This window comes from Phalacrocorax carbo, chromosome 2 (assembly GCF_963921805.1).
Source record: "Phalacrocorax carbo chromosome 2, bPhaCar2.1, whole genome shotgun sequence".
NCBI classification, from domain to species: domain Eukaryota; kingdom Metazoa; phylum Chordata; class Aves; order Suliformes; family Phalacrocoracidae; genus Phalacrocorax; species Phalacrocorax carbo.
The window spans coordinates 532,206-549,304 of NC_087514.1; the positions used below are offsets into that span (position 1 = coordinate 532,206).

The window sequence follows — 17,099 nt, forward strand, 5'->3', positions numbered from 1 at the left end:
GCCCGGTTGGGTAGGGATGGGGTGAGGAGGGCCGAGGCGGCTGGAGCTGGGTGGGCGGGGGGTGCAAAGGATGGCAAGGGGGGCTCCTACAGGTACGTCAACCAGAAAAGGAAGGTTAAAGAGAGCGCGCACCCCCGGTGAACAGGAATGGTGGCCTGGCATCAACAGATGAGGAGAAGGCTGAGGTGCTCAGCAGCTTTTTGCCCCAGTCTTCCCCGGTCACCTCTCCCCTCCCCGCCCCCCCCCGAGCCGGGGGGCCGCGGGGTGGAGGCCGGGGGGGGTAAAGCCCCTCCTGCCCTAAGGGAAGGTCAGGTTCATGACCGCCTGAGGAACCTGGAGGTACACCAGCCCACGGGACCTGACGAGGCGCGTCCCAGAGCCCCGAGGGAATCGGCTGGTGGAGTTGCCCAGCCGCCCTCCGTGACGTTTGACAAGTCGTGGCAGGCAGGTGGGGTCCCCGGGGGCGGGAAGGGGGGATATGTACCCGTATTTAGAAAGCGTAGAAGGGAGGACCCGGGGAACCCCTGTCCCATCGGCCTCAGCTCTGTGCCGGGGCAGGCCATGGCGCAGACCCTCCTAGAAGCTCTGCTACGGCACATGGAGCACAGGGAGGCGATTCGGGGCAGCCAGCACGGCTTCACCGAGGGCAGGTCCTGCCTGACCAACCCAGGGGCCTTCTGCGACGGAGCGGCTGCATCAGTGGGCGAGGGGAGAGCTATGGGTGTCGTCCGGCTGGGCTTCCGAAAGGCCTTTGATACAGACCCCACAGCACCCTTCTCTCTAACCTGGGGCGACAAGGATTTGATGGGTGGGCTGTTCGGTGGGTGAGGAACTGGCTGGCCGGCCGCATCCGGAGGGTTGCGGTCAACGGCTCGATGTCCAGACGGAGACCAGTGATGAGTGGTGTCCCTCAGGGGTCCGTACTGGGACCAGTGCTGGTTAACACCTCCATCAATGACGTAGGCAGTGGGATCGAGAGCACCCCCAGCACGTTTACAGGTGACACCGAGCTGAGCGGGGCAGGTGGCGCCTGAGGGACGGGGTGTCATCCAGAGACCTGGACAAGCTGCAGAGCGGGGCCTGGGAAAGCCTCATGAGGTTAAACAAGGCCAAGTGCAAGGTCCTGCCCCTGGGTCGGGGCCACCCCCGGTATCGACACAGGCTGGGGGTTGGGGGGATGGTGAGCAGCCCTGCGGTGAAGGGCTTGGGGGTGCTGGGGGGTGAAAAGCTGGACCCAAGCCGGCAACGTGCGCTCGCAGCCCAGAAAGCCGAGCATCTCCTGGGCTGGATCCCCAGCAGTGGGGCCAGCAGGGCGAGGGAGGGGATTCTCCCCATCTGCTCCGCTCTGGGGAGACCCCCCCCGGAGCCCTGCGTCCAGCTCTGGGGTCCCCAGCACAGCACAGACACGGGCCTGTTGCAGCGGGTCCGGAGGAGGGACACGGAAATGGTGCGAGGGCTGGAACCCCTCTGGTGGGGAGAGAGGCTGGGAGAGTTGGGGTTGTTCAGCCTGGGGAAGAGAAGGCTGCGGGGAGACCTTCTTGTGGCCTTTCAGTGCTTAAAGGGGGGCTGTAGGAAGGGTGGGAGCGACCTCTTTAGCCAGGCCTGGTGTGACAGACCAAGGGGTGATGGTTTTAAACTAAAGGAAAGTAGTTTTAGACTGGATATAAGGAAAAATTTATTACAATGAGGGTGGTGAGACCCTGGCCCAGGTTGCCCAGAGCGGTGGTCGATGCCCCATCCCTGGGAACACTCAAGCCCAGGTTGGACGGGGCTCTGAGCAACCTGGTCTAGCTGAAGCTGTCCCTGCTCATGGCAGGGGGTTGGACTGGATGGGCCCTGAAGGTCCCTTCCAACCCAAACCATCCTGTGGGTTGATGATCCTTAGCTGCCTCACGAGATGACAGTCAGAAGACCAACCGCCGCAGGGGTGTGCGTGGCTGTAGCGGAGCCTCGTGCACCCCCCCAGGGGGTCAATGCCCTCTCTGAAACCCCCGCACACCAGCGCAGGCAGCGTGGGGAGCAAACACGGGGCACTGGAGACCTGCGCGCGGCGGCGGGGCCGCGGCCGGTCGCGGCGGCGTGGTGGGGTAGCTGGATGGCTGGGAAACTGCCCCGCTGCCACGGTGGCTGCGTATTTCTAAGGAGAGGCGAGGTGGGGGAGCTGCTCATCGTGAGAGGGAGCGACTGAGCGTATCGAGCCCTGCCAAGGGGTGGGGGAAGAGCGCGTTGAGGTCTTGTGGGTAGGGCAGGCAAATACGGGTGACACTGTTGAGGGTGTTTGCTACAGGCCACGGGATGAGGAAGAGGAAGCTGACGAGGCCTTCTACAGCCAGCTGGAAGTAGCCTCGCAGTCGCAGGCCCTGGTTCTCATGGGGGACTTCAACCACCCTGGTATTTGCAGGGAAAGCAACACGGTGAGGCACGCACAACCCAGGCGGTTCCTGCAGAGCATCGAGGATAACTTTTGAGGCAGGTGGTGGAGGAGCCAACGAGGCGAGCTGTGCTGCTGGACCTTATACCAACAGAGAAGGCCTGGTGGAGGGTGTGAGGGCTGGGGGTAGCCTTGGCTGCAGTGACCGTGAGATGGTGGAGTTCAGGATCCTGCGTGGTAGAAGCAGGGCAACAAGTAGGATTACAACCCTGGACTTGAGGAGAGCCAACTTTGGCCTCTTCAAAGACCTGCTTGGAGGAGTCCCATGGGGTAGGGCTTTAGAAGGTCAGGAGGTCCAAGAGAGCTGGTCAGTATTCAAGGAGCACTTCCTCCAAGCTCAAGATCGGTGCATCCCTGAGAGGAAGAGGTCAAGCAGAGGAGCCAGGAGACCTGTATGGATGAGCAAAGAGCTTCTAGAGAAACTCACATGGAAGAAGGAGATCTTACATTATGTGGAAAAAGGGACTGGCCACTTGGGAGGAATATAGGAACGTTGTCAGGGTATGCAGAGATGTAACGAGGAAGGCTGAGGCCCACTTGGAACTCAGTCATAGAATCATTAAGGTCAGAAAAGACCTTGTGTCCAGTTCTGGGCCCCTCAGTTCGAGAAGGCCAGGGATCATCATCAAGAAGATGATTAGGGAGCATCTCCCTTGGGAGGAAAGGCTGAGAGACCTGGGTCTGTTCAGCCTGGAGAAGAGGAGGCTGAGGGGGGATCTCATCAGTGCCTATAAATACCTGAAGGGCGGGTGTTAGGGGGATGGGGCCGGGCTCTGCTCAGTGTGTCATGGTTTTAGCTGGGATAGAGTTAATTTTCTTCCCTGCAGCTGGCCCAGCGCTGTGCTTTGGGCTTAGTATGAAAATAACGCTGATAACACACCGATGTTTTGGTTGCTGCTGGGCAGGGCTTGTGCTAGTCAAGGACTTTCCCAGCTTCCCAGGCCCTGCCGGGGGCACGAGAAGCCGGGAGGGGAGGGAACACAGCCAAGGCAGCTGCTCCAAACCGGCCAAAGGGATCTTCCATACCACATGGTGTCACGCCCAGCCTATTAACGGGGGGCAGTTGGCCGGGGGAAGCAGCGATCGTGGCTCGGGGACCGGCGGCGTTGTTTGGTGAGCGGTTGCGTCACTTGTGGTTTGGGGGTTTTTCCCTCCTCCAGAGGTTTCATATCTCTCTTTCTCGTTATTTTCCTTTTCATTATACTATTCTTATTTATATTATTATTATTATTATTATTACTATACTAATGGTTTATTTTAATTATTAAACTGCTCTTGTCTCAACCCACAAGTTTTCTTACTCTGGCCCTTCCGATTCTCTCCGCCATCCCAGCGGGGTGTTCCACAAGCTGGAACACGGGAAGCTCCCCCTGAACATGAGGACAAACCCCTTCCCTGTGCGGGTGCCAGAGCAGGGGCACGGGCTGCCCGGAGAGGCTGTGGGGTCCCTTCCCTGGAGACATTCACCCCCCGCCTGGACGCGGCCCTGTGCCCCTGCTCTGGGGGTGCCTGCTCCAGCAGGGGGTGGGACGGGGTGAGCTCCAGGGGTCCCTCCCAGCCCCCACCAGTCTGGGACCAGTGTGGTGCCAGGGGGCCACGGTGCTGGGGGGCTGTGGTGCCAGTGGGCCGAGTGCCATGGCCACTCTACGGGGGGGCTGGGGTGGGGAGCACCCCTCTGTGACATCCCCTCGGAACCAGCCTTCCCCGGCACCCGCCGTCGGAGACGCCCCGGCCGCCCCCGGCGTCCCGCGGCGAGCCAGGGCCCGTCCCGCGCCCCCAGCCCTGGCACTGCTGCCCGGCGTGGGGCACGTGGTGGTGTGAGCGGCACAGCTCGGGACCGGCGGGGGTCCCGCCATGGAGCCGGTGCGCGGCGGCCGCCCCCCGCGCGCGGGACTCTCGGTCTTCGCCTGCTACGACCAGCTGCGGCGCGAGATCCAGGCGCTGCTGGCGGAGAACGAGGAGCTGACGCGGGCGGTGGGGCGGCTCAAGGAGCAGCGGCACCTGCGGCACCTCGTGCGTGGCCAGCCCGGCTCGGCGCCACCCCTCGCCCCCATGCCCTGCTCTGGCGGGGGACTCTTCGCCTTCCCCAGCCCAGGTGGGGGGCACGGGCAGCCCTGTGGTGGTCCCGGGCCGGTGGGTGCTGCGGCTGCAAGCACCCCCTGCTCCTTCTGCAGCCAACGCCCTGGACTGGGAGCTGGCACCCCTGGACCAGAGCTCCATCTTCCAGACCACCTGCTGGGAGCCCCTCCACCACCAGCAGGCCCCGGACAGCACGCTGCCCACGCCGAGCGGCACCGACGTCAGCAGCGGGGTGCTCTCGCCTGTCGCCAGGAGCAGAAGTATTAACGGGGGGGTTGGGGAGGGGGCATTGGACCCTAAAGCTCATGGGAAGAGAAGTGGTGGGCTGATTCCCTATCCAATCCCCATCCCCATCCCCATCCCCATCCCATCCCCATCCCCATCCCCATCCCCATCCCCATCCTATCCCCATCCCATCCCCATCCCCATCCCATCCCCATCCCATCCCCATCCCCATCCCCATCCCCATCCCCATCCCATCCCCATCCCATCCCCATCCCCATCCCAATCCCCATCCCCATCCCCATCCCATCCCCATCCCATCCCCATCCCCATCCCCATCCCATCCCCATCCCCATCCCCATCCCCATCCCCATCCCCATCCCCATCCCCATCCCCATCCCATCCCCATCCCCATCCCAATCCCCATCCCCATCCCATCCCCATCCCATCCCATCCCCATCCCCATCCCCATCCCCATCCCCATCCCCATCCCATCCCATCCCCATCCCCATCCCATCCCCATCCCCATCCCAATCCCCATCCCCATCCCATCCCCATCCCATTCCATCCCCATCCCCATCCCATCCCCATCCCATCCCCATCCCCATCCCCATCCCCATCCCCATCCCATCCCATCCCCATCCCCATCCCCATCCCCATCCCCATCCCCATCCCATCCCATCCCCATCCCATCCCCATCCCCATCCCCATCCCAATCCCCATCCCCATCCCATCCCCATCCCATTCCATCCCCATCCCCATCCCCATCCCCATCCCATCCCATCCCCATCCCCATCCCATCCCCATCCCCATCCCATCCCCATCCCCATCCCCATCCCATCCCCATCCCCATCCCCATCCCATCCCCATCCCCATCCCCATCCCATCCCCATCCCCATCCCCATCCCCATCCCCATCCCATCCCCATCCCCATCCCCATTCCATCCCCATCCCCATCCCCATCCCCATCCCCATCCCCATCCCCATCCCCATCCCATCCCCATCCCCTCCCCATCCCCATCCCATCCCCATCTCCATCCCCATCCCCATCCCATCCCCATCCCCATCCCCATCCCATCCCCATCCCATCCCCATCCCCATCCCATCCCCATCCCCATCCCATCCCCATCCCATCCCCATCCCCATCCCCATCCTATCCCCATCCCATCCCCATCCCCATCCCCATCCCCATCCCATCCCCATCCCCTCCCCATCCCCATCCCCATCCCATCCCCATCCCATCCCCATCCCATCCCCATCCCCATCCCATCCCCATCCCATCCCCATCCCCATCCCCATCCTATCCCCATCCCCATCCCCATCCCCATCCCCATCCCCATCCCCATCCCCATCCCCATCCCCATCCCATCCCCATCCCCATCCCCATCCCCATCCCATCCCCATCCCCATCCCATCCCATCCCCATCCCCATCCCCATCCCATCCCCATCCCATCCCCATCCCATCCCCATCCCATCCCATCCCCACCCCGCGGTGCACGGGCCAGGGGCAGCGTGCAGGGTCCTCCCTGGCACTGCAGGGCCTGCAGCCCCCTCCCTGTCCCCCAGCCCTCCCGGTGACCACACACGGCAGCCCCGGCGCCAACATCCACCGCCTCTCCTGCCCCCTCGACTGCTTCGGCTCTGCCGGCCGCCGGCCTCCCCCGGAGGCGCCGCGGGACCCCCCGGTGCCTGAGCCGAGCAGCCCCAGCCTGCGACTGTCGGACCTGCATGGGCTGGGGTCTGGGGTCCCCCCAGCCCCGCAGCACCCGGTGGACCTGCGGCTGCCCTGGCAGCGGGCGGCCCACGACGCCGAGCGGCTCGCCTCCGGCCGGGAGCCACCGCCGAGCTGCAGCCCGCGAGGTGAGGGCCGGGCACGGCACCCCCGCCGCCCCCCGCTACTCCCCGCACCATGGCCTGGGGTACGGCGAGGGCCCCGGTGAGTGGCTCCCGTAGCGGGGGACGCACGGGAAGGCCGGGGGGGCAACCTCCCTGGGCACCCCGTGGCCTCTGCGCGGGCAAAACCGCTGCTCGTAGCGGGCGCGCCGGCGCCCCCGGGCAAAGCTGGCACGTGGGTTTGTGTGTCCTGCAAAACCGGCACCTCTGCCTGGCTAAACCGGCGTGCTGGCCCCACAAACCCCCAGAGGGGTCGCGGCACCGGGGAGCAGCGCCGGGGCCCAGCCCTGGGGCGGTGTGGGGCACGGGGGACATCGGTGGGGCGGCGGCGTGGGGGGCCCCTCCCGGGGCAGTGGTAGGCGCCCGACGCCGGCGTCTCCCGCAGACGACCCGCAGCCGGCGTGGGAGCAGCTGGTGGGTGAGATCGCCTTCCAGCTGGACCGCCGCATCCTCGCCAGCGTCTTCCCCGACCGCGCCCGGCTCTACGGCTTCACCGTCGCCAACATCCCGGAGAAGATCATGGCGGTAGGCTGGTGCGGCCGAGCCGGGCATGTTGCCGCGGCCACAGCCCCCTAAACCCCCCATGGGTGCTGGGGGGCTGACGCTGCCCCGTGTCTCCCCGCAGACCGCCCTCGGCACCGTGCCGGGGGCCTTCGACGAGCAGCAGTGTGCCGCCGCGGCCCGGCGCTACGTCGGCTTGATGGGGCGGCTGCGGGTGCTGGGCTACAGCCCCGCGGTGCACCCGGCCTTCGCCGAGTCCCTCGTCAACACCTACGGCATCCTGCCGGAGCCGGCCGGCCCCGGCGCCCGCGCCCGCCACAGCCTGGCCCTCCTGCGCCGTGCGGTGGCCGAGGCGCTGCCGCCGGCGATGCAGCCGGACGCGATGGTGCTGCTCGAGTGCCTGCAGGAGCTGGCGCGGGAGGACGGGCAGCCCCTCTTCCTCTGGTGAGCGGCTGGGCCTGACCCTGCACCGGCACCCGCTCCCGCACCGGCACCCGCTCCCGCACCGGCACCCGCTCCCGCACCGGCACCCGCTCCCGCACCGGCACCTGCTCCCGCACCAGCACCCGCTCCCGCACCAGCACCCGCTCCCGCACCGGCACCCGCTCCCGCACCGGCACCTGCTCCCGCACCAGCACCCGCTCCCGCACCAGCACCCGCTCCCGCACCGGCACCCGCTCCCGCACCGGCACCTGCTCCCGCACCGGCACCCGCTCCCGCACCAGCACCCGCTCCCGCACCGGCACCCGCTCCCGCACCGGCACCTGCTCCCGCACCAGCACCCGCTCCCGCACCAGCACCCGCTCCCGCACCGGCACCTGCTCCCGCACCGGCACCTGCTCCCGCACCGGCACCTGCTCCCGCACCAGCACCCGCTCCCGCACCGGCACCCGCTCCCGCACCGGCACCCGCTCCCGCACCGGCACCCGCTCCCGCACCGGCCGTGCCACCAGCAGCCGGAGCCCCGCGCCGTGCAATAAACCCGCTCCAGCAGCCTCGCCCTTGCCGTGGCACCACGAGTGCGACCGTCACCGCCGCCGCCCCTGCTCGGGGACACCCCCAGCAGCGCCGGGGCGCCGGCAGCGGCGCGCAGGTCCGTGGGCAGCGGCACAGGCAGCCGTGCCGCGATGGGGGAGGTCACGCTGCGGTCAAGGCCACGTTTTCCTTTCGGTTGCGGTTGGATGCGGAAGTGAGAGCTGGAAATCGGCACCGGCGACACATGTGGCGCCAGGATGGGGCGCAGCCCCGAGGCGTTTGACCCTCGACCCCTCCTGCCCCTGCCCAGGGTCTGCCCCCGGCATCCCCCCCACCCCATGGCGTAGCCGGCTCAGGGCCTTGGCGGGGATCCCCCCATGGCCGGCGGGGACCCTCGTGCCGGGGCGTGCCGGGGGGTGCCGGGGCGCCGGCGGAGGGCCCCGGCCGGGGGTGCGGAAGGGGTCAAACCGGCGCGAGGTGGTGGAGGGGAACTGCCGGTGGCGGGAAGGGGAAGCGGCAGCAGGAAACGGATCAGCTCGGGGTTGGCTACGGGGAACCACCTGCCCTGACGCGCAGGACTTGACCGCGCGAGACGGTGCCCCACGCGCGGGTGCACACGCCAGCACCCAGGTAGGTGGAAGGGGGGGTGGTCTGGACCCCCATGCTGGGGTCTGCGCAAGGCGAGGGGACGAAGGGGGGGTCATTCCGCTCCTGCCCCGCCGTGCGCAGCCCTGTGCTGCTGGCACCGCTGCCATGGCGGAGCTGGGGCTGCGGCGTTTGCCCTCCCCGGGGTGGGAGATGCCGGCGATGCTGCTGGGGGAAGGAGGGTGGTGGGGAGCGCCCTGCCACCCCCCCCGCTGGCACCGGCACAGCCGGAGGGTAATGGCGGTGGGGGAGCGCGGCGTGGGTGACGGCACTCGGCAGAGGGGTGGGAGCTGCTGCGGGGGAGGGCTGTGGGACCTGGGGGCCTGCCCCCCCATGCCATGGCCCGGCAGCACCGCGGTGGCTTCAGGCAGGGTGGCTCGGCCCCGCGGCACCGGCGGAGGCGGCTGTGATCCCTCCCAGGTGCTTCCTCGCTCGACCCTCCCCTCCTCACCCTCGCAGCCACAGCCCTGGCAGGGCCCTGGCGCGCCCCCGGGCTGCGCCGGCAGGACGCGGCAGACAAGGGGTTACAGCCCTGGGAAAACCAGTCATGGGTGTTCACCGGGCAAGGTGCAGCGCCAGCAGCTCGGCGGCTGCCGCCGGTTGCCCTGCCCGCCGCCGCTGCCCGACCCTTGCCCACACGCTCCCCGGCCTGCGGCGCGCCGGCACGCAGCCGGTGGCACGGCACCGGCGGCGCAGAGGTGGGAGGCAGGGGCTGCCGGGGCCGGCAGTGGCAGGAGGTGTTTGCCACGCACCCACGGCAGGAATGCGGCCGGCCGGCTGGCCCAGGGCGGCTGGCAGCCGGGCACGGCCGGGGACAGAGCTGGTTGGAGCCCGGTCCGGCACGGCAGCGAGCAGGTCGTGACCTGTTGAGCTCCCGGTGCCGGCAGCGGCGCGCCGAGCCTGCGGCGAGCCCAGCACGCGGTGGCCCCGAGCGGACGGTGGCATTGAGGTGACGGCGGTGACGGCCCCCTCCGGAGAGGCGGAGGTGTGGGTGCCGTTGGTGATGGCCCCCAGCGCCGCGGGGCACAGAGGTGAGCTGGGCCCCCCCCCCCGCCACGCTCCCGGGGACGGGGGATGTGGCGTGGCCACAGGGAGCGGCGCAGGCGGCGGTGGTGGGATGGCACAGGCAGGGAGCCAGCGCGGGCAGGGAGCCGGCGCGGGCAGGGAGCCGGCGCGGGCAGCTCGGGGACTGCCTGGCCCTCGGGGAGGGGAGCCGCACCGACAGCACCGGGGCACGGTGCCGCTCGCCCCCCGGCCACCGAAGGCCACCGCCGAGGGCAGGGCTGGGCCGGAGGTGCTGGGCAGCGCGGCACAGGCAGCGCCCAGCAGCAGGGAGGGCTCGGCCGCCGCACCCCCCGGGGCCGGCTGCTGGGCAAACACGGCACTCGGGGTCCTGCGTGCGGCGGCAAAGCTGCCAGCAACGCGGGGCAATGCCTGCGCTGTGGGGCAACACCTGCTGCTGCTGCCTGTGCCGTGGGGCAACGTCCACTGCCGCTTCCAGCACCATGGGGCAACACCTGCTGCTGCTGCCTGCGCTGTGGGGCAATGCCTGTGCCGTGGGGCAACATCCACTGCCGCTTCCCGCGCCATGGGGCAACACCTGCTGCTGCTGCCTGTGCCGTGGGGCAATGCCTGTGCCGTGGGGCAATGCTTGCAGCTGCTGCCAGCACTGCAGGTGCAATGCTGCTGCCTGCTGGCAGCACCATGGGCACGATGCCCACAGCACCTGCGAGAACAATGCCCACTGCCTGCACCTCCTGCCTGCTGCCCACACCTCCTGCCTGCTGCCCACACCTCCTGCCCTCAGCCTGCACCTCCTGCCCGCTGCTGGCACCTCCTGCCTGCTGCCCACACCTCCTGCCCGCTGCCTGCACCATGGGGCAGCTCCTGCTGCCCGCCGCTACCAGGGCAGACCCCGCCAGTGCAGTGGCATCGATGCCCACAGCAGCCGCCTGCGCCGACCCCCTCCGCGTGAGGGCCGGGGGGGACGCGGGGACCCCGGCACGGTCCCATTGCCGCTGTGCCGGAGGTGCCACTCCCAGCCGGGCCCCGCACACTCACGCTCCCGTGACGGTAAATTGCCTTCCCGTGGGAGTCGGGGGTGCCCGAGCAGCCGGGAGGTGCCGGGATCTGGTCTGAGTCACCCGGTGCCGCACGTGCCGCCCACGGCGCTGTGGGGCAGAGCGACGTGCCGGGCTCCCGCCGCGGAGCAGGACCAGGTGCCTGGCGTGGTGGGCATCCTGCCCCACGGCCGTGGCCCGGAGTGGGGGGACCCCAGAGGTCCTGCCCGAGGGACCCCCATGGTGGGACAGGGCACAGAGCCGAGGCCCCGCTGCAGGGCCTGGGACGCCGCTGACCAGCCCGGCCCCACTGGGATCCCCGTGCCGTGGCTGGTGCCTCGGGATGGGCCGGAGCTGGAGCAGCCACAGCCGGGGGCGAGTGGGGGGCAGCCCCACGGCCGGGGGCAGCGCAGGACCCTGGGAGGCGGGCACCCCGAGGCCCACCATGGCAGCACCCCTAGTGACCGGGGTGAGCCCAGCGACCCCAGTGTCGCCAGCATCTTCAGTGACCCCTGTATTCCCAGTGACCCCAGTGACTCCAGTACCTCCACTGTCCCCAATGCCCCCAGTGACCCCAGTGACCCCTGTGCCCCAGTCACCCCAGCGACTCCAGTGTCCCCAGCATTCCCAGTGAGCCCAGTGTCCCCAGTGAGCCCAGTGTCCCCAGAGACTCCAGTGTCCCCAGCATCCCCAGTGACCCCAGCATCCCCAGTGACCCCCATATGTCCAGTGAACCCAGTGTCCCCAGCATTCCCAGTGACCCCCGTGTGTCACAGAATCCCATAATCCCAGGCTGGAAGGGACCTCAGTATCATCTAGTCCAACCTTTCTGGGAAGAGCCCAGTCTAGACAAGATGGCCCAGCACCCTGTCCTGGTGACTCTTGAAGGTGTCCAACGTGGCTGAGCCAACCCCTTCCCTGGGGAGATTATTCCAGTGGTGACTGTCCTCACTGGGAAAAATTTCCCTCTGGTGTCCCATCGGAATCTCCCCAAGAGCAACTTGTGTCCATCCCCCTTGTCCTCTCCGTGGGACTCCGTGTAAAAAGGGAGTCTCCGTCTCCTTTGTAGCTGCCCCTTAAGTACTGGTACGTGGTGATGAGATCCCCTCTGAGCCTCCTTTTCTCAAGGCTGAACAAACCCAGCTCTCCCAGCCCATCCTCGTACGGCAGCTTCCCAGTCCTTTGATCATCCTGGTGGCCCTTCTCTGGGCCCCTTCCAGCCTGGCCACATCCTTTTTGTACAGCGGGGACCAGAACTGCACACAGTGCTCCAGGTGTGGCCTGACCAGCGCTGAGTAGAGCGGGATGATGACCCCTTTCTCTCTGCTGGTGATGCCCTTTTTGATGCAGCCCAGCATCCTATTGGCCTTCTTGGCCGCAGCAGCACACTCTTCAGTCATGTTGAGCTCCCCCCCACCAGGACCCCCAGGTCCCTCCCCACAGAGCTGCTCTCCAGCCAGGTGGGTCCCAGGCTGTGCTGCACTCCTGGATTATGTTTTCCCAGATGCATGATCTCACACTTGTCCTTGTTGAACTTCAGAAGGTTCTTGCTGGCCCACTCTTCCAGCCTATCCAGATCTCCCTGCAGAGCAGCTCTCCCTGCTGGTGTGTCTGCTTCCCCACTCAGCTTGGTGTCATCAGCAGACTTCATCAGGCTACACTTGGTCCTGTTGACCCTGTGCCCAGTGACCCCCGAGTGTCCAGTGACCCCAGCCTCCCCAGTGACCCCCGAGTGTCCAGTGACCCCAGCCTCCCCAGTGACCCTCGAGTGTCCAGTGACCCCAGCCTCCCCAGTGACCCCCATTTGACCAGTGACCCCAGTGACTCCAGTATCTCCAGTGACCCCAGTGACCCCCATGTGTCCTGTCCCCACCGTCCCCAGTGACCCCAGTGTCCCAGCAGCCCCAGTGACCCCACCGTTCCCAGCACCCCCAGTGTCCCCAGCGACCCCACCGTTCCCAGCACCCCCAGTGACCCCGGTGACCCCAGCAGCCCCATCCCACGCTGGGAGCGGGTGCGGGAGGGCAGGACGCCGGGCTGCCGGTGGCGTGCGGCGGCAGAGTCCGGCCGAGTCAGGCGGGAGTCACCGGCCCCGGGTGAGGGGCAGGACGCGGGAGGTGTCGGCCGAGGAGCCGGTTCCCGGCCCGCGGCACGGCCGTGGGGCACGGAGGCGCCGGGGAACCCGTCGGGCCAGGCCGGCCGGTCCCGGCCTCGCCGGGGCTGACCTGGCCGCGGCTCAGTCGTGTGCCGCGCCGGCGGGGCTCCCGGGGACGGCGGCGCGGGGGACGGCAGCCCCGGAGCCCCCCCGACCCCGGCGGGCAGGTGAGCGGGGTCCCGGCGGGGGACAGGAGCCAGCGCGGGGGGGGGGGGGGGCGAGGGCGGCCGGTGCCGGGGCCACTGGGCTGTACCTGCCGGGCGTGGCTTTGGGGGTGCTGGGGACCCCACGGGGAGCCCGCCGGGACGGGGAGGGGGGCCGGCAGCCCCGATTCAGCCGTGCCACCCCCACCCCCCCCAGCCCGCACCCTGCAGTGCTTTTGCTCCGCTCCCGGCGGAGCCAGGGACGCGTGGGATGGTCCCGGCCGCGGGAAGTTCCCACGGTGGCGGCTGGGAGCGGGGGGACGTCCCGCTCCCGCCGCACCGTCCCCGCCACCCCTGAGCCGAGGTCTCTCTCCCGCAGGTCGCGCCGGCTGCACCGGAGGCGCCGGGCAGGAGCAGGGGGACGTCGCGCTCCCTCTCAGACCCCTGCCCGACCCCCCGGCGCCCCATACGCCCCCGGCCATGCTGCTGCCGGTGTCCCCCTTCCCCAACCGGGCACTGGCGGCCCTGGACAGCCTGGCCTTGGGGCTGCTGGCCCCCAGCTCCTGGGCCATCAACGGCCTCCTCGACCTGCGGACGACGACGGCGGAGCAGAGCGGGCAGCGGCAGAGGCGGTGCGGACGGTGCCGCGGCTGCACCAGGCAGGCGCTGGCCGGGCTGGCGTACGTCGCCCTGGCGCTGCTCTCGCTGCCCTTGGCCGTGCTGGGGCTGCTGCTGTGGCTGCCGGTGCAGGCGGCGCGGCGGCCCTTCGTCTACCAGTACACGGCGGGCACGGCGCCGGCGGAGCCGTGGGACCTGCGGCAGCGCCGGACCTTCACCTTCGTCAGCGCCAACGTCTGCCTGCTGCCCAGCGGCCTGGCCAAGTTCAGCAACCTGGGGCAGACGCCGCAGCGCGCCAACTACATCGCCGGCCGCCTGGCCCCGGCGCCGCCGGGACGCCGCGGCAACCACGCCAGCCTGGTCGAGCCGTGGGGCGGCGAGGCCAACGGCTATGGCGGGACCCTCTCCACCGCGTGGCAGCGCCCCGCCAGCGTGGCGGTGGAGATGCCGGAGGAGGCGGCCGGGCCCCCGCCGGTGGAGGCGGCCGAGCCCGCGCCGGCCGTGTTGTCCGAGCGTTTCCCGCCGGACGCCGACTTCATCTGCCTGCAGGAGGTGTTCGAGGCGGGCGCCGCCGCCAGCCTGCGCCGGCAGCTGGGGGGCACCTTCCCGCACGTCCTCTCCGAGGTGGGCGCCCGGGGGCTGCGGGGCGGCCGCCTGAAGCTGCTCGACAGCGGGCTCTTCGTGGCCAGCCGCTACCCGCTGCTGGCGGCGCGTTACCAGGCCTTCCCCAACGGCGCCCGCGAGGACGCCCTGGCCGCCAAGGGCGTGCTGGCCGTGCAGGTGAGCCGCGGGCGGCGGGCACGGCGCTGCCTGCCCCTGCCGGGGTCACCGCGCTGAGGGTGCCGCGTCCCCACCAGGTGCTGCTGGGCTCGGCGCAGGGGCGGAGGGTCGTGGGTTACATCGGCTGCACCCACCTCCAGGCGCCCGCAGGTGAGGGGGGCACCCGCCGCCGAGCGGGGTGGGGGTCCCGGCGGTGCCGGGGTTGGGGGGGGTGACGCCGTGTCCCCCCGCTACCGCAGCCGATGCCGCCATCCGGGACATGCAGCTGACGCTGGGGCTGCGGTGGCTGGAGCAATTCCGGGACGCGCAGGAGGAGCGCGGGGACGTGGTGGCCTTCGACGTCTTCTGCGGCGACCTCAACTTCGACAACTGCTCCCGAGGTCTGGGGGTGACCGGGGGGACACACACACACACACGGGGGGGGGTGTGTCTGGTGTCGGGGGGGTGACGGAGCAGATGCGTCCCCCTCCCCGCAGGTGACGAGCTCAACCAGAGGCACCAGCTCTTCGAGGTGTACCGGGACCCCTGCCGCCAGGGGCCCGGGCAGGACGCGCCCTGGGCCATAGGTGGGACTGGTGTCCCCCCCCGCCCCCTCCCTGGTCCCTCCCCGGGGCACCCTTGTCCCCAGCCCCAGGGGGGGATGTGGCGGGGGTCCCGCTGACCACCCTGCCTGTCCCCGTCCCCATGGGCGCAGGGACCCTGCTCAACTACCTGAAGATCTACGAGGAGCCCGTGTCCACCCCAGAGAAGCTGAAGAGGTGACAGGGACATGGGGGACATGAGGGGACACATGGGAGGGGACAGGGAGGACATGGAGGGGGACAGCCTGGGGTCTTGTGGGAAAGGCCACCCGCAGCCCCAGGGCATGGGAGGGGAGATGCTCCAGCCCAAGCACCTGCCCGGGGAGGGGGTGACACCGGCGGCGGGGTGCCTCCAGCCCTGTGCCACTGCGTCCCCATGCCACCGTGTCCCTGTGCCACCATGTCCTCATGCCCTTATGTCCATGTGTCAGTGTGTCCCCATGTCCCCATGCCACCGTGTCCCTGTGCCACCGTGTCCCTGTGCCACCATGTCCTCATGCCCTTATGTCCATGTGTCAGTGTGTCCCCGTGTCCCCATGCCACCATGTCCCTGTGCCACCGTGTCCCTGTGCCACCATGTCCTCATGCCCTTATGTCCATGTGTCAGTGTGTCCCCGTGTCCCCATGCCACCATGTCCCTGTGCCACTGTGTCCCTGTGCCACCATGTCCTCATGCCCTTATGTCCATGTGTCAGTGTGTCCCCGTGTCCCCATGCCACCATGTCCCTGTGCCACCGTGTCCCTGTGCCACCATGTCCTCATGCCCTTATGTCCATGTGTCAGTGTGTCCCCATGTCCCCATGCCACCATGTCCCTGTGCCACCGTGTCCCTGTGCCACCATGTCCTCATGCCCTTATGTCCATGTGTCAGTGTGTCCCCGTGTCCCCATGCCACCGTGTCCCTGTGCTACCATGTCCTTGTGCCACCATGACCCTGTGTCACTGCATCCCCATGTCCCTGGGCCACTGGGTCCCCTGAGCCACCATGTCCCCATGCCACGGTGTCCCCGCTCCGCAGGACCCTCTCGCAGCCGGTGGGGCGGCAGCAGTACCTGGCGGGCCCGATCCTCTCCAGCGGGCAGCCCGACCCGGCAGCCCCCGGCCCCTGGCAGGGCCGGCGCGTGGATTACATCCTGTACCGGCAGCACCGCGGGGCCGTGCCGCTGCGGACGGTGAGTGCCGGCACGGCGGGGCGAGGGGTGCCTGTGCCCCCTGCGCCCCCCCACCCCGGCCCTGACGGCCCCTCTCCCCCGGCAGGAGGTGGTGGGGGTCTCCGCCATCACCCAGCTGGCCACCCGCTCCGACCACCTGCCCGTGGCCCTGCGGCTCGAGGTGGCCCCCGTGGCCCCCTGAGCCACCGGCGCATCCCCGGCACCAGAGCCAGCGCTGGCACCGATGTGTGAGGGGGGCCGGCACCCCGTGTGGGGGGTCCCGGGGCCCACGCGTGCCGGCGTCCCGTGGGGCCACCGCGGTGCGTGGCTGCGCCCGCCGCCACAGCCCCTGGGTGCCACGCTCCGGCAGGGCTGGCACCAGCCGCCGTTTTAGCAACTGGAGTGAAATAAAGGCCTCGAGCGCAGCGGGTGGTGCCGGTGCGGTGCCGGTGCCGGCCCCATGGTGTGTGTCAGGGCTGCCCCCCACCCCCATTTCCAGGGCAATGGGGCGGCCAGACCGCCCCCAGGCCCTGCGGCCATGGTACGGGTGGGGGTGGTGGAGCCCACCCATGGTCACAGGTGGGCGAGGACGATGACACCCAGCGCCACCCGCCCCCAGCACCCCCCATGGCCCACACAGGGAGGGCACCCCAGCACACCCCACAGCCCCTGGGCCACACCACGCGCCCCCCCCATCCCAGAGCCCCCCTCGCCCTCTGGGTCACTGGGTGCTGCATGGGGCGCTGGGTGCTGCATGGGGCGCTGCATGGGGCATCCCATGGGGTGCAGGGTGCCGCACGGGGCATTCACTGGGCGCTGCAGCTGGGGTGGGCACATGGGGGTCCCCAGGTCCCTGTGCAGGCG

The 17,099-nt window shown here is 69.2% G+C and overlaps 2 protein-coding genes across 3 annotated transcripts; both read left to right on the forward strand.

Moving 5' to 3' along the window:
* The first annotated feature begins 6,642 nt into the window (after positions 1–6,642).
* Positions 6,643–7,631, forward strand: SPATC1 (spermatogenesis and centriole associated 1). The gene is made up of 3 exons (XM_064445332.1): positions 6,643–6,652; positions 7,012–7,151; positions 7,252–7,631. The coding sequence occupies exons 1-3, from the start codon at positions 6,643–6,645 to the stop codon at positions 7,573–7,575; spliced, it is 474 nt and encodes a 157-aa protein (XP_064301402.1). The 3' UTR covers positions 7,576–7,631.
* Positions 7,632–8,308: 677 nt separating this feature from the next.
* Positions 8,309–16,660, forward strand: LOC135311811 (sphingomyelin phosphodiesterase 5-like). 2 transcript variants are annotated; one of them, XM_064441911.1, is made up of 9 exons: positions 8,309–8,732; positions 9,207–9,778; positions 13,485–14,503; positions 14,581–14,653; positions 14,743–14,883; positions 14,980–15,069; positions 15,198–15,261; positions 16,103–16,256; positions 16,342–16,660. In XM_064441911.1, exons 2-9 carry the CDS (start codon positions 9,751–9,753, stop codon positions 16,435–16,437), a joined length of 1,665 nt encoding a protein of 554 aa, XP_064297981.1. In that variant the 5' UTR covers positions 8,309–8,732; positions 9,207–9,750; the 3' UTR covers positions 16,438–16,660. The 2 variants fall into 2 exon arrangements, with proteins under 2 accessions (XP_064297981.1, XP_064297982.1); XM_064441912.1 differs by lacking the exon at positions 9,207–9,778.
* Positions 16,661–17,099: the final 439 nt, after the last annotated feature.